Source organism: Zingiber officinale, chromosome 3A (assembly GCF_018446385.1).
Source record: "Zingiber officinale cultivar Zhangliang chromosome 3A, Zo_v1.1, whole genome shotgun sequence".
Classification (NCBI taxonomy): Eukaryota; Viridiplantae; Streptophyta; class Magnoliopsida; order Zingiberales; family Zingiberaceae; genus Zingiber; species Zingiber officinale.
The window spans coordinates 98,927,531-98,942,407 of NC_055990.1; the positions used below are offsets into that span (position 1 = coordinate 98,927,531).

Below are 14,877 nucleotides of genomic sequence, written 5' to 3' on the forward strand. Positions count from 1 at the left end.
TATTCCAATATTGCAATAAATCAGTCAAGTTTTTGACGCTTAAATAAATGGTTTTAATTGTATGAATTGTAGTTGAATCCATCCCATCTTCGTAATTTAGATGGCGAATTTGTTAACAGTGAAGGGCATGGCATGTAAGCTTGTTATAGTGTGTTCAATTATTGTAGTCATGAACAAAACTAGTGTGGAGGGAATTAAGGTATAAATTATAGAATGAACACAACTTGGTCAATAAATGAGTTGGACCTGTTTCACTCATATCCTAATGGTGTAGAAACTGAAAAGGGGACATGTTGAAGGGTGTGTCTTATGTATGCTATATTAATGTGTAACTCAAGAAAACTATTGTTGAATCTGATTAGACTGGACTAAACCACTCTGTTGAAAATGGTTGGATCTCATTTTCATAACGTTGTAATTTAATATGAAGAAGATCAATAAGCACTCCCTAATATTTGCATAAAATGACTCCTAGGTGCATTTGGTTAGGAGTTATCCTTGATAACCTTGATTATCTAATTAAAATTATCAATAAAAATCCTGTTTAATTTAGGTAATCAATGATTCCGAATAATGTTCCATGTTCGACATGTCAGCAAAAGGGACATGCAACAAGGAATCGGAAAATCTCGAAAAACTGAGATTTTTCTTGATTCCGGGGTTATCGAATTTTTTTTACCCAAAATATCCTCGGATAAAAGAAAAATGTGAAAAAAAAATAAAATATAAAGAAAAAAATGGAAAATATAAAAAATAAAATAAACGTAAAAAAATTTTAAAAAGTAAAAAATTATTTTAAAATAATAAAAAATGGTAAAAAATTTAAAAATAAAAAATTATTTAAAAATAATAAAAAATGGTTAAAAAAATTTAAAAAAATAAAAAAAATTTAAAAATAAAAAATTATTTAAAAATAATAAAAAATGGTTAAAAAAATTTAAAAAAATAAAAAAAAATTTAAAAATAAAAAATTATTTAAAAATAATAAAAAATGGTTAAAAAAAATAAAAAAAATTAAAAAATAAAAAAAAACATTAAAAATTAAAAAAAATAGAAAACCCATTAAAAATACAAAAAACATAAAAAATAAAAAATAGAAAAAACATTAAAATTTTTTTAAAAAATACAAAAAAAATAAAAAAAAAATTGTAAAAAAATTTAAAAAGTAAAAAATAATTAAAAAAATGTTAAAAAACATTAAAAAAATTAAAAAAATATAAAAACCCCTAAAAAATAAAAAAGTAAAAAAAAACTTAACAAAATAAAAAAATAAAAAAACAAAATAAAAAATAAAAAAATATATAAAAATATAAAAAACTTGAAAATATAGTAAAATAGAATAGAGTTTAAATACTAATAATAATAATAATAATAATAATAATAATAATATTATTATTATTATTATTATTATTATAATATTAATAATATGAACCAAACTAGGTAATCACATAATCAAGGTTATACATGATAACTTGAATCAAATGCACTAGAGTTTTAAAGTTGCCAAAATGCCCCTGCATGCCATTTTAACCGAGACCGAATCTTCTTGTCCATTTTTTTTAGACTAGGGGATGATTCATAATTCAATTGCGGCTAGATCGCAGTCGTGATTCAACCATAATTAATTGTAATATCTTTCTAGGCTCACCTTCCCATCCGAATTATAGTTTGAGTCGGGATGACTTGACAGAGGTCACCTAGAGGCAACCCCTTGCTCGATGCCCAGCAGTCCAGCCATCCGCCCATTGCCACCGGCCTCTAGTCGCCCATCTCGATCCAAACTATAATCTGGATGAAAAGATGCACTAGGGAGGGATCACAACTAATTACGATTGAATCGCAGTTATCATCAACAACAATTGAATTATGGACCATCTCCTAATTATAAAAAGTGGATAAGAGAATACTCTCCCCATCAATGACACTATATTCTCTCTCCCCATCGATGACATTATTGTTTCACTTAATGAGAGGATGATTATCAATACTCTATCCTCGGTGATACCATTGTTTCACTTAATGAGAGGATGATGTGGTGATTTAATTTTCGGCTTCAACAAGAAGGACAACTTGACCCGCATATCTTTACAACACCATTTTGAAGGTCGACCTTTACGTATGCATAAACTATGTTCAAGATTTATCCGATAGGTGATAGTAGGAAGATCCATAATCATTCCCTAATATTTACATAAAATGAATCAGATAAAGTTTTAAAGTTATCAAAATGCCCCTCGGATTTTTGAAGTCATGCCATTTCAACCCCTATCGGTAACACTAATGTTTCACTTAATTAGAGGATAATATGGTGATTTAATTTTGCCTTGAATATCTAAATTATTATAAATAAATAAATACAATTCTACAATACCCCACCTTCATATGGCATAGATAGGATATAAACCCACCTTCGTATGCCATAGATAGGATACAAAGTTTTTTTTTTTTTTTTTACCTTTTCTTACCATTTTACATTTGTTGGGTTCAATCAAAATTTCACATCGAAAAGATTTGATAAAGATCATGAGATTAAAATGATACAAGATATCTCTATTGAATTAAAACCTTTTAGGTAGAGCCCAAGAGTAAAGTCATGAGGGTTTAGGCCCAAAGTGGACAATATCATGTCATTATGGAGATATATGGATATCCTTTAGGTGCAACAAATGGTATCAGAGTTATGGTACGAACCAGATACCATGTGGGGTGACCTTGAACGAAGTTGAGGGTGGACCCGGAGTAGGTCAGGGTGACCAGATGTTCGTGGGAGGCCTGGAGCTGAACGAAGTTGAGGGTGGGCCCAGAGTAGGTCAGGGTGACCAGATGTTCGTGGGAGGCCTGGAGCAGGTCAGGATGATCGGATATTTGTGCGGAAGCAAGTAGGTTAGGGTGACCGGATACTCGCGGGGAGGCTTGGGGCAGGTCAGGATGATTGGATGCTTGCGGGAGGCCTAGAGCAAGTCAGGATGACTAGATGCTTGCGGGAGGCCTAGAGCAAGTCAAGGTGACCAGATACTCGCGGGGAGGCAAATAGGTCAGGGTGACCGGATGTTCGTAGTGAGGCCCAAAGCAGGTCAAGATGGTCGAATGCTCGCGGGGAAGCCCAAAGTATGTCAGAGTGACCGGGTGCGGATGCTCGTGGGGAGGCCCGGACCATAAGAGTAATTGTGGTCCTTCGTTTGAGGGGAGGATTATTGGGGTTCAATCAAAGTCCCACATTTGAAAGATTTAGTAAAGATCATAGGGTTAAAAGGATGCAAGATATCTCTATTGGATTGAGGTCTTTTGGGTAGAGCCTAAGAGTAAAGTCATGAAGGCCTAGGCCCAAAGTGAATAATATCATGTCATTATGGAGATATGTAAATATCTTTTGGGTGCAACACTAGTCTGGTATAAAATTTAATAGACATGAATATTTATCTACGTAGTGATTTCAGGTCTAGATTAGAAGGTTGAGACTCAAAACTCTGAGGCATGTAATTTTGCATAGAACAAATTATCCATATACTTGATATTAAATAACCGGAACAACGTTTAACCTTGTTACTTCTACGTGAATTGGGAAATAGGGAGTGCAAGAACATTTCATGGATAAGAGTAAAACTAAAACAATATAAAGTACAAGAACAAACACACGAGTTGATGATGATAGACTTCTCCCTCCTTGAATCCATTTATGCAGAGCAAGGATGATGGAAAGATAGCTATATTTTATAACTCATTTAATCCGAAAAAAGGCTAAATCTTCTTCCCACCCCACCTAGTGGCTCTGGCTAAAGGCTCTGGGCAATTATTTTATCAGTAAGTGTTTCAGCCACTTGGAGAATGAAGCCAATGGAGCTTGCATTATTGAGAGCACTGAAACATGACCATTCCACTTTTTTGTGATCTCAACTTTTTGCATTCTTTTTTTGTGCTTCTTCCTGAAGAGGTTACAATTAATGGCACGGGTGGCTCGTTTCAAGATATGGGACTTTATTAGGTCAAATAAGTAGATCTACTATCTGGCTTGATTAATGAATATATATACCCACAAAAATACGCTAATCAAATCTCTGTAAAATATTTTGTGCATATAAAATTACAGTGTTTATATTTTAACCATTCAGTTTATGATTATTTTTTAATAATTTATTACTCATATAAATAAATAAATAATAATAAAGCATAGATTACATATGCGATATTGTTTTACTAATGCATATGATTAGGGAGGACAATTTATAACCCGATATAAAAACAATATCTAAATAAAAAGATCAAATTAGGATATGATCTTATTAGGTTCAAGTCAACCTGATTCACACGATTAATAAATGTATCAAATTCGGATTAACCTAAAATAACCCAATTACAACCCACAAATCCATTTATAAATATTTTTGGATCAAATTTGAGTCGAATTCTAATTGAGTTCAGATTAAAATAAATATATTTTAATAAAATGAGTCTCTTTGGATTGGATTCATATTGAGTTCGAATTAAGATGAACATATTTTATAAATAGATCATTTTGAATCTGATTTGAGTTGAATTCAGATTATGAGTCATTTCATATCAGATTCAGGTCAAATACATATAAACAAGTCCAAGTCAAATTTAAGTCGAACAATTTAACCCAAAATATTAATCAGTTCAGATTTTAATGTTCCAACCCATAAACCCGAATCCACTAACCTGACCTAAGTTGCCAACCCTGCATATACATACAATAACTGATCCGAAATCAGCTGGTGGATGTTAAGTCGATAACTAGGAACCTTCACCTGATACATCTTGCAGTAGCTTTATTTGGATCACACTAGACGATAGTGTAAGAAACCAAAGCTTCAGTAATCAATCTTGCTCGCAGAGTCGAATATTTATTTGTAATTCATACAGTATTAATTACTCGTCATCAACAGCAAGGGGAACAGTTTTTGCCTGACAAAAAAAAAACACAAAATAAAGTGAATATAAAACATATATATTAGAATGAGAAAATTCATCATGACCAATGAAGGTCATTTACAAAGGTGCCCTCCTAATTGCTAATTTTTCTTGATAACACCCTTTGTTGAAAAAGAAATAATTTTTGAACATGTTATGCCTTAAATGTTCAAGTTGAAGTTTTGGAAAACTGTATATTTTCACAGAGCAAGCTGCAAGTGAGCTTGCGTTGTGGGAAAATGGACAAGATTTAAGCCGAAAGAATATCTTTGCCCATTTAATGACCTAAAATGAAAAAAAAATATTTAGATAAATACCAATTATGAAGGGCATTTTGTTATCGTGTAGAATTGAACTTACCAAGTCTCTAAATTTCAGTATGTAGAACATTTCGAGATATCGTCGAGTCTCACGCCTTTCAAGCTTTGAAACGTATTTCCAAAAGCCGTAAACCCCAGCGAGTGTCATTAATCTTTCTGAATAGATCTTCCATGTATACCTGAAGATCGGCTAATGTCATTGTAGTAATGAAAGGCGCTAGATATGATAAGAAGCAGATAAGAGGAACAAGACCTCTCTTGAATTCGTTTCAGTCCTCCTTCGGATATTCTTTTCCAGTTGCCCGAGTCCGCCTTGCAGCTTTGGAAGAAGTCAACCATGGACGTAGCAGCTTGATCAGGGTAGTAGGGGTCAATATGAAAACCTGATACTCCATGTTCGATAATCTCTGCAGGACCTCCATGGCGAGTAGCAAAGGTTGGGAGGCCACAAGTCATGGCCTCTACGACAGTGAGACCAAAAGCTTCATAGAATGCTGGCTGGTGCAAAAAAGAGTGGCAAGTTAGAACAAAGTATTGCGAACTAGAAACCATTTGTCAACCAAAAAACTCACCTGCACGAAGATACCTCCAGAATCGGCAATGTAGCGATACAACTCCCCATTCTTTGCCCGATTGGTTTGGGCAGAAATCCAGCGGAACTGGCCAAACAAGTTATAGTTTGCAATAAGTTGGTGCATCTTCTCAATCTCTTGGATTTCTTCTCTGTCATTGGATTTCTTAGCATCATTGAATCCAGCAACCACCACAAGGTTCGCCAGCTCTCTCAGTTTTGCATTTTTAGCAAATAACTCGACCAGACCCGTTATGTTCTTCACTCGGTCAAGTCTTGCCATGGAGAAAATAATTGGCTTGCTTCGATCATCCAACCAACCACTAAAATAGGAAACCGAAACAAAAGAACAAACATCAATGGTTGGTTAGTACTAAAAGTATTAACTATAACTCCCAGAATGGCATTCTTTCTTGTTTAGTGATATACTCACATGTGTGTATCACATTGCTCTTGGTTGTACAATAGCTCTTCGATTGAACCATGGAGGGAGATAAGCCGTCTCTCTTTATCAGAATATGGAAAATAAATGGCCATGTCTGCTCCGGGGGAGATGATATTGAACTTGGGATCGAAAACATCAATTCCATGGACAACACGATATAGATCAGGGAGAGTGAAGGCAATGTGGCTTTCGTATTGCCCAACTGTGTTTTTGCTGGACAAGGGTAGATAAAGTAGAAACCATGCATCAACCACAAATAAGCATAGCTCTAGTATCTACTTCCTATGGTTAAGTTAGGAGTTTGAAATAGAAGTCCGTATGAGGAATTAAACATCCTCCTAAGTGATTTGAGAAGGGATAAACTTGAAAACACAAAGAAAAGAAAGCATAAAAATGATAAATATCCAAAAGAGTCACAAATATTACATCATTCAATAGTGTTTGGAACTCAGTCGAACCATTTTGTCCAGGTGTTAGTAGAGATACACTGCCACATAAACCACAATTTTCGATTAGGACCATGGCCACTAGGAAGTAACAGGGCTCCTGCATGAATTATTAGGCACTTCGAACCTCCTAAATAAGAAAGTCAATCGATCATTACTCTGACTCAAGGAAGCCCATTTTTATCTAAATCTTGGTGACCTCAAGCATGCTCCACATATGGGATACAGAACATTAATTCTAAAAGATCACCTTACAATTAATATGACCTTCGTATTCAATACTTAGGTTGAACGGAACAAAGAGATATTCTTCACATTACAGTCCTACAAAGTTTAACTATGTCAACTGCCTAACAGACAGACACTTTGACAATCCTATACAAGAGCAATTAAAGGCGATGAAAATGACCCAACAAAGATAGCATCAATCATTCTTCCCAACAAATTGCTCTCTTATTCTCAGATTTAATCCCACTCTAACGAACCCGAAACAGCTAGACTAGGAGTCTTTGAACCAAGAACACCTGAGAATGGTTTTCACAAGAACAAAGAGGCTCAATATCGTTTTCCCCATCATTTCTATGTATAAATACTGCAACAATTCATCAGCCCAATCCATTTTCTAATCTAGCAATTGAGGCCTACTAAACCACATCTTCCACAAAGTCAAACTACTCAGAACCTACATCCACGAACATATGGAGATAGATCTTATTTTTCACAAACATGCAGCTCATAGAAGGAGGTGATTTGCCTATCCTTTCATAGACCAAGGGAATTAGGGCATATAAAGCTCATTCGAACAAAAATCAAATCACATAGCTATGAAATCTGGTTCATATTGGGTTGAACACATAACTAAGATCAGGTCAGCAGACAACTAGCTCACATTCATAGAACCTTAGAGTTCAAAACGCTCAAAGGTTCTACTTCAAACACTAAATTTGATTTTTAAAAGGCAAACTTCAAAGTTGAAACAATGCAACACTCAAGGGAAAGAAGTACCTTCCAGCAATTTCCTGGTAAGTGCTGGTGATGATGAAGTCAGCATTATTCATAGCAAGTAAATCAGCAGTGAACTGGCATGAAAAATGGTATTTCTCCTCGTATTTCTTCCAATATATATCTGAGTCTGGATACTTTGTCTTCTCTAGGGCATGAGCAATGTTGCACTGTTTGCACAAATTTGTTTCACAATACTTGTATAAAGCATAATCAATGGAGATGTATTAAATACGAGCATTACCTGGGTGATTCCCAGTTTATAAGCTAGCAAAGAAGCGACTAGATTACCGTCACTGTAGTTTCCTATGACTAGATCCGGAGTTCCATGCAACTCTGCAGCAATTTCACTTATTGCATCCTAGTGATCGAATGAGTTAACAATCAGTGTGTTGTTTAAATGAGCAATTCAAAGTAACAAACCAGAAGTAAACAAGGGGAATTTACCATGTCACATCCCTTCCCTTCTAATTGGTTTTTACTAAATTATGCCCCATAAATTAGTTTTTTTTTATCGAATTATACTCCTTGCTGTTATATTCTATTTCAAAAATCTATTATCAACTTACTATGCTGATAATTTCTGCAAGCTAATTTAGAATTAGTTTGCTGCATAATTTTCATTAGATATTGACTTGTTTTAAGTTTCTTTACACCAAAAGTGCACATCTTGGGGTCTCATCCTAATGATGCATAAAAATAGATAAACAACAATACAAGAATAAATTCTCGTATGTTTAATTAGTGCAAAGTGATTTATAAGTTAATTTTTAAATTAACTTGTGGCATAATTTTCATTTTACATCTAAAATGAGCATGTTAAGGACTTTCACACATCCTAATGATGCATAAATATAAAGGTTTGTCCAATCAATTTGCATGGGTCTATGACTTAGAATGAGCATAAAATACACAAGGCGGAGCCATGTATAAGCGTACCTGGGGTTTAGCCGGGGGTCATTTTATTTTTTTTTTATATGCAACTGTTCACCACATCAACCTTAAATTCCCAAATCAAATTCTACTATCAAACTGGGGGCTTTTTTTTTTTGTTATTTTTCATTAAATTTTTTTTTACGGCAGTCCGCCACTGAGAAATGTTAAGGAGCAAATTAACTAAAAATCAACTAAAAGGAGCATGTGCTAAGTGAATTGCCCAATAAACAAAACTTGAACTAAATGCTTCCCTATTATTTTTTTATATACAAAAAAAAACCTTACAAAGTTTACTTTCAAAATACCCTTCTAGAGTTTAAGATAGTCAAAATGCTACCTAAAGTTAAAAAGGTTTTATCATTTTACCCGAGAAATATAAAATGCCGTCAAATTATGTCTCATCAAACAATTTAACAATACTAATAGCTGAGGGTAAAATGACAAGAGGTCATTTTGAAGAAGCAGATTTAAATTTTAGAAGCTGCAAAGAAATCATAGCATTTGCCATATGTAACAAATAAAAAAGGAAATCTCATAAGTTTTACCTCGGCAAACTTCTCCAAGTAGGGCCAAACATCAAACCTTGATATCCACTTCTTAAGGATCCCCTTCTTAGTCCTGAAAGGAACCCGCAAGATTTGAGTGTGTTGTGTTCCACTGACTCTTTCAAGTCGCTGATTGCATGTTGTCCCTTTCGCATCAGGAATCAGCCTAGTAACCTTCATTTGAGAATTTTCCACGCGTACAAATCTTGAGTTGCAAAAGGGCAAAAACAAGAAACAATTGCATAGTATATGATAGGTTTTGAAGGATTCTCTTCAAGATTTGCTTACTATGAGGATTTTAGGATCAATGTCCAACCCTTGCTTTTTGATTCTCAAAACCATCTCATTTTCCAAAGCACGAACTTGATCTAGTATATAGACGATCTGCATGGCAAGTGTAAGAAAATTATATAGGAGAAAGGAAATTGAAAAGCAATAGACAATCACCGCGTTTGGTGGAGGGAATAGAATATGTAAGTAATTGTTAATACTAAAAAAGGAATAGAAGAAATAGAATAAAAATAATTTTAATCTAATTTATAGATGAAATAGAAATGAAACTATTGTTCTTGTATTTGATTTGTCAAAATATTATAAAGAACAAATAAGCAATAAGCTTTTACAATGATAAATTTTCTTTGTTGACTCGAATTTTGGTCAGCGCAACTAACCTGCTAATCTCTCCTCCCGGATCGATCAAGCCAACTGTCTGTTGGTCTGAACCTTCTGATTACACTGACCAATCAACCCAACAAACCACTTCCCCCTCACCTAATCACACTGTTCAGCTAGCATGGTCTGACCAAACTGGTCGTGCAATTTGACCAACTTATCTGATACACTAGCTTGGTTAGGGTAGCCCATCCACTCACTTGGTTTGATCAATTTTTGGCTGATTGAATCAGCCCATTCCAACCCGTTTGCAACCCATTCTGACTCATTTGGCAAGTTAGATCTGCCTGACCTAATCGGCTTGTTCTAACGATTTGACCCATTTGGTTTACTCAGCTGACCAAACTAACCATCTCAATCCTAATTTGACCAATCTATTTACGTCCCCAACCTGCACAGTGCGTTTGGCTTTTCTGGTTCACTACACCAATGGGCTCAACCTGTCCAGTGCACCCACACTGAAGTGCTTCCCACCAGGTTCATAATATATATTTTTTAAAAGTTGAATAGAGTAAGGACATGTATTATTTATAAAAAGAGAATAGAAAGTAATAATTATTCTTGAAATTAGTAAAAGAGAATAATTACTTCAAAAGCAAATCATAATTCTACAGAAAATGATATTTTGTATTTATTTTTACAACCCAATGTAACAATGCTTATTCAATCAATAGGAATCTATAAAAAATAGAATAATTATTTCTATAAACTAGACACATGATAAGAATATAATTGTTGGTAGACAATCAAGTAGAATCCAAGAAAAGGTTATCGTTATCAAAGAAACAAAAGCATTACCTGTCCTCCAGTGTCTGGCAAGCCCAATACATTTGCTTGGCCAAAGTAACCATGGGGAGATAAAATTACCACATTAAACACCATCGGGATCCTCCCTAGAAATGTCTCCAGAGTCGAAGGATCAGGAGCTTGAAGAATATCCATAAGCAGGTAAATCATTTCCAGAACATGTCCAGCCGTGTCACCCCACCCTTTCTCCAAACCCAACTCTTGCAGCCTGAAAAAGAAATCAACCAAAATTTGTATACGAGCTGAGTTGAAATTTAATCAACTTCGTAAATGAAGATAAGTGTATTTCTACTGAAGTTTGAGCAGCATACATCAAACATAAACCAGTTATCGCGATACAAGTTCTAATCTGTAGAAGAGATTCAGCGTGGAACACATATAGAATGGAGGAGTGTTCTTCCATTGAATTTCCTACAAGTGTCTCCTTTCATATTCAGCTAGTACTTGACCTTGGCCGTTGATGGGCAATCAACAACGTGCAGCAATTAACAGTCAGATCAAATCCCGCCCAAATATAACTGCTGAAGAAGGATCAGTCTACGAAATCTTTCCAATTTGAGTTATATTTGTGCGAGGGAAATAATGAACAACAGTTAACATTTCAACAGAAAAAAAAATACTAGTTAACAAAGTTAACAAGTAACTTCTAAAATTAAAAAGGGTGCTACTGTTTTTAAAATCATCAGGACATATTTTTTAAAAAATCTTTATTCTGGTTTAATCAGTAGGAAATTTTTAAATATTTTAAACTAAAAAATAATCTCATACGGAGATCAATAGAGAATATAAAACATTCTTATCTACTTAAATACAGAAAAATAACATAGAAAATATCTTTAACTTTGTTAGGCAATTCAAGTTGCAAACTGGAATATTAATTAGTTAAGAAAAGTAATATAAAATTTTCCTTAAAATCAACAAGACAACAATCTTTTTTTTTTCCTGGAGGAGAAAAGTAATAAGATAAAGAAATTAATGTTTTCTTAAGGAAAAGGAACTAATCTTTCTAACTGGTTCTGTAGAAGGGAGAAAAAAAGTTTATAGGGATAAATATTTACACTTTAATTTTTAATTAAAAATTAATTTATTTCACTTATCACTAGACTAAAACTAAAGGGGCTGTAGACCACGCAAAGATGCATCAGGGACCACACCTATAAGCATCAACCACAGAACGGGGTTCCAGAGTGGGACCACACAATTCCTTTATTGTATAATGAAAAAAAAATGCAATACTTTTCTTACTTGTGGGTGAACTCTGAGAATGGAGTCTCAGGCAGGAGCTTAGACAAATACTCCTCGGCCTTCGCCAAAACGGACTGCAGCCTTGATAAACTCTGTACCCTATCGTTCAACATCATCACCTGCCCAATTCATGCACAGATATAAATAAATAAATAAATAATTTCAGTTAAAGAGGTCCTAGGAGCTCATCTGGCTAGTCTTACGTGTCCCTTGTGCTTGTGCGCCCGAAGGAAGTCGAGCAGCGGCTCCAGGCAGTCCTTGTTACGGAACATGCTGGATGAGAGGTGCCGGTTCAGGAACTGCACCCCGTTCCCAATGGACGACGACCAGCTCGGCCGTGGGAACGATGCGTTGAAGGGTTCAAAGTCCAGCTCCAGCGTGTAGTCATCACCATGGCTTTGTTCGTTCAATGAAATCAAAAACACACACACACTCACATCAGCTTCGGAAGAGAATGCAACCAGCACGAAAAGGATTCAACATCTCACCTTCCGTCTACGAGTTCTTCCTTAAATTTAAGGTACTTAGACACACTCAGTTGTTCGACGATGAGTTCGTGGACGTTGACGCGGACGTATTCCCAAACGCCAGGTCGAGGACGAACCGCAATGGCCACGAATGGCGGAAGAACGATTGCTTCCTGATTTCATTTTCCACCTCCAAATCAAGAGCAATCCACAAACAAAAGTAACAGTAAGATCTCGACTTGTAAAACTAATTTTACCAACGTGGAACCTATGAGGAATCAAGCAAAGGCGGATCGAAATACAGAAGACGAAAGAAGAAAGTGGCAATCCATAAGCGACATTAACAGTAAAATTATCTGGGAAACTTATGGTAGAGAAAAACTAATTTTATCAACGGAGAATCGAATCGACGGTTAGGTTTCCACGAATCGATTAGCAAACCGAATCGAAATTGAGTGAGGGAGAAAGAATCAGAGGCACGAGATGAGAACCTGCGCGGATCTGAGGATATCGGAGAACGGGCCGTCGGAGAGATTGGACCCGGCGTCGCCGCCGAGTTCGGCGAGGGCGTCGGCCAGGTGGTGGGGCTGCAGCAATCCCTTCCCCTGGCTTACGTACCTGACGATAACAGGCCAGGTTTCCGAAACGCAAGAAATCAAAACTATGAATCGATCGATGAATCTAGCGTGCAGAGGGTAAGGAGAGAGGAACAGGGTGCGGGAAGTACCTGGAGAGGAGGGAGACTAGGTCGTTGCGGTAGGCGGAGAGAGTGTCCTCCACCCTCTCTCGCAGGCTGGGGATGCGCTCGAGCCTCGCTTTCGACATGGATGGATCTCCGGTAAAGGAGAGATAAGGCAAGTGACGAAGATAGAAGTAGGAAGAAGAAGCGAGACGTGTGAGCAGAGCAGTGGCGCTTGCTAGTAACAGGTTGCAGAGTGGATAGCTCACGCGTATATATATATATGTAGATATCTAGACTCAAAATTAACATACTTTATAAATAGGGAAATTTTCATTTTAATACCTAGTTTACTCGTTTGTTTATAAAAATACTAAATCTTCAAAGTATTCACATCAAAGTATTGAACTACCCTAAATGCCTGAAAATACTGGCGGCAACTTTCTGATCGTTATTTATTAGTTCCTAGTCACTGATTTGATAATAATGGCTTTAAATTAGTGTTCAATTAATTGATTAATGCGCTAAACTAATTCAGTTAACTGATTGTGATAGCATGGTAAAATGACGATATAAAACTACTTAAGTGAAGTTAAGATTAGAGTTAGACTTTATCTTATTAAGATAATTTATTTGACATGCGGTGCTTACGAAATGTGATAATTATCTCCTAAAATATAATGACTTGCGATGACAACACTATAAATCGTAATATCTCTGAACCAAAAAAAGTCTATTGAACTCTCTAAATACAAGTATCAAATGCAATGCATATTTTGCTTTGAATTAGAATGATAAAATGACAAAGTGTAGGACTTATTTATACTTTGTGAAGATTTACAAGAACCTCTTGGTTCGATCAAATCTTATCTGTCAGGTTGACTTGGATGATCTGGAGTGCATTCCTTCCCAAAGAAAACAATATTTCTTCATTTTGATGCCTTCCATTTTGAATTCAAGGGCTTAGATTAAGTCATTCAAAGAGGTACTTATGCCCTCTCATTTGGATGAACCCGATTTACCCATCTTAATCCGACGATCCGAATTAAATCATGCCATATATTAAATGATGGATTTTAATTTCTCGTTCACACCCTTATTGGTTCAAAATCAATTTTCTAACAATCTCCTACGTGAACGGAAAGTAATGCATACATGGACATGGACATCAAAAGATAGTTCAATTGAAAAATTATTGTATTAAGAGTGGTAGCTTATGACTTTGAACATTTTGTAGTATAATACCATGGGATTTATTAGGTTGCTTAATGAACATGATGTCTTGAACTATTTAGCCGTTTGTCTAAACCAAGATAATGTTACTTACACAATAACATTTCTCATATCTATATAGTTCTTACTATTTTGTCCATTTTAGCCATAGATAATATTTTGAATTCATAAGTGTTTCGTTAAAGTGACCTGTCTTCATACTTAGATAGGTGATCTCCTTCAAGAATATCCTACCATACTCTTATTTTTCAATTTTAGGAATCATTAAAAGTTTATAACTTAACCTCCCAACATGTCATAGGCAGCACTTTTCCATCCTAGGAATGAAAGGGAAACTAATTCAAGTGCTCACACAAACTTTTATAATTTTGTTATCCCATTGAATCAAAATCTTGGGATCTCCAATCAACAAGGTTAGATTATCACTATGAATGTTCTTATTTGTAGATTTTTAATCTTATTCCTCTTGATGTACAGTATATTTGATCTCTATTCACACTTTTTGTAAATAGATCTATCAAGTTATCTTTTGATTTGACATAATCGACAGAAATAATTCAATTAGAGATTAGCAGTCTAA

General features: G+C 35.2%; 1 protein-coding gene across 4 annotated transcripts; it reads right to left on the reverse strand.

The window, feature by feature from the left end:
* Window positions 1-4,523: 4,523 nt before the first annotated feature.
* LOC122052153 (sucrose synthase 4-like) lies at window positions 4,524-13,325 on the reverse strand. Of its 4 annotated transcripts, none has more exons than XM_042613547.1 (15): window positions 13,113-13,324; window positions 12,877-13,003; window positions 12,407-12,558; window positions 12,122-12,314; window positions 11,919-12,037; window positions 10,665-10,881; window positions 9,483-9,578; window positions 9,195-9,368; window positions 7,958-8,074; window positions 7,717-7,883; window positions 6,254-6,478; window positions 5,822-6,143; window positions 5,503-5,747; window positions 5,290-5,428; window positions 4,524-4,923 (listed from the first exon to the last, which is right to left on the reverse strand). In XM_042613547.1, exons 1-15 carry the CDS (start codon window positions 13,208-13,210, stop codon window positions 4,888-4,890), a joined length of 2,427 nt encoding a protein of 808 aa, XP_042469481.1. In that variant the 5' UTR covers window positions 13,211-13,324; the 3' UTR covers window positions 4,524-4,887. The 4 variants fall into 4 exon arrangements, with proteins under 4 accessions (XP_042469481.1, XP_042469480.1, XP_042469482.1 ...); XM_042613546.1 differs by lacking the exon at window positions 4,524-4,923 and adding an exon at window positions 4,946-5,214 and having other exon boundaries at window positions 13,113-13,325; XM_042613548.1 differs by lacking the exons at window positions 4,524-4,923; window positions 12,122-12,314; window positions 12,407-12,558; window positions 12,877-13,003; window positions 13,113-13,324 and adding exons at window positions 4,946-5,214; window positions 10,985-11,191.
* Window positions 13,326-14,877: the final 1,552 nt, after the last annotated feature.

What these genes read in the sequence shown, in the direction of transcription:
- LOC122052153 (XM_042613546.1), bottom strand. Translation starts at nt 13,210, where the DNA reads ATGTCGAAAGCGAGGCTCGAGCGCATCCCCAGCCTGCGAGAGAGGGTG. An exon ending in TACCAGGAAATTGCTGGAAG is followed by an intron (nt 6,479 to 7,716) that starts GTACTTCTTTCC and finishes ACCCTTGTCCAG; the next exon opens with CAAAAACACAGTTGGGCAAT. An exon ending in TACTGAAATTTAGAGACTTG is followed by an intron (nt 5,215 to 5,289) that starts GTAAGTTCAATT and finishes TTTTCATTTTAG; the next exon opens with GTCATTAAATGGGCAAAGAT.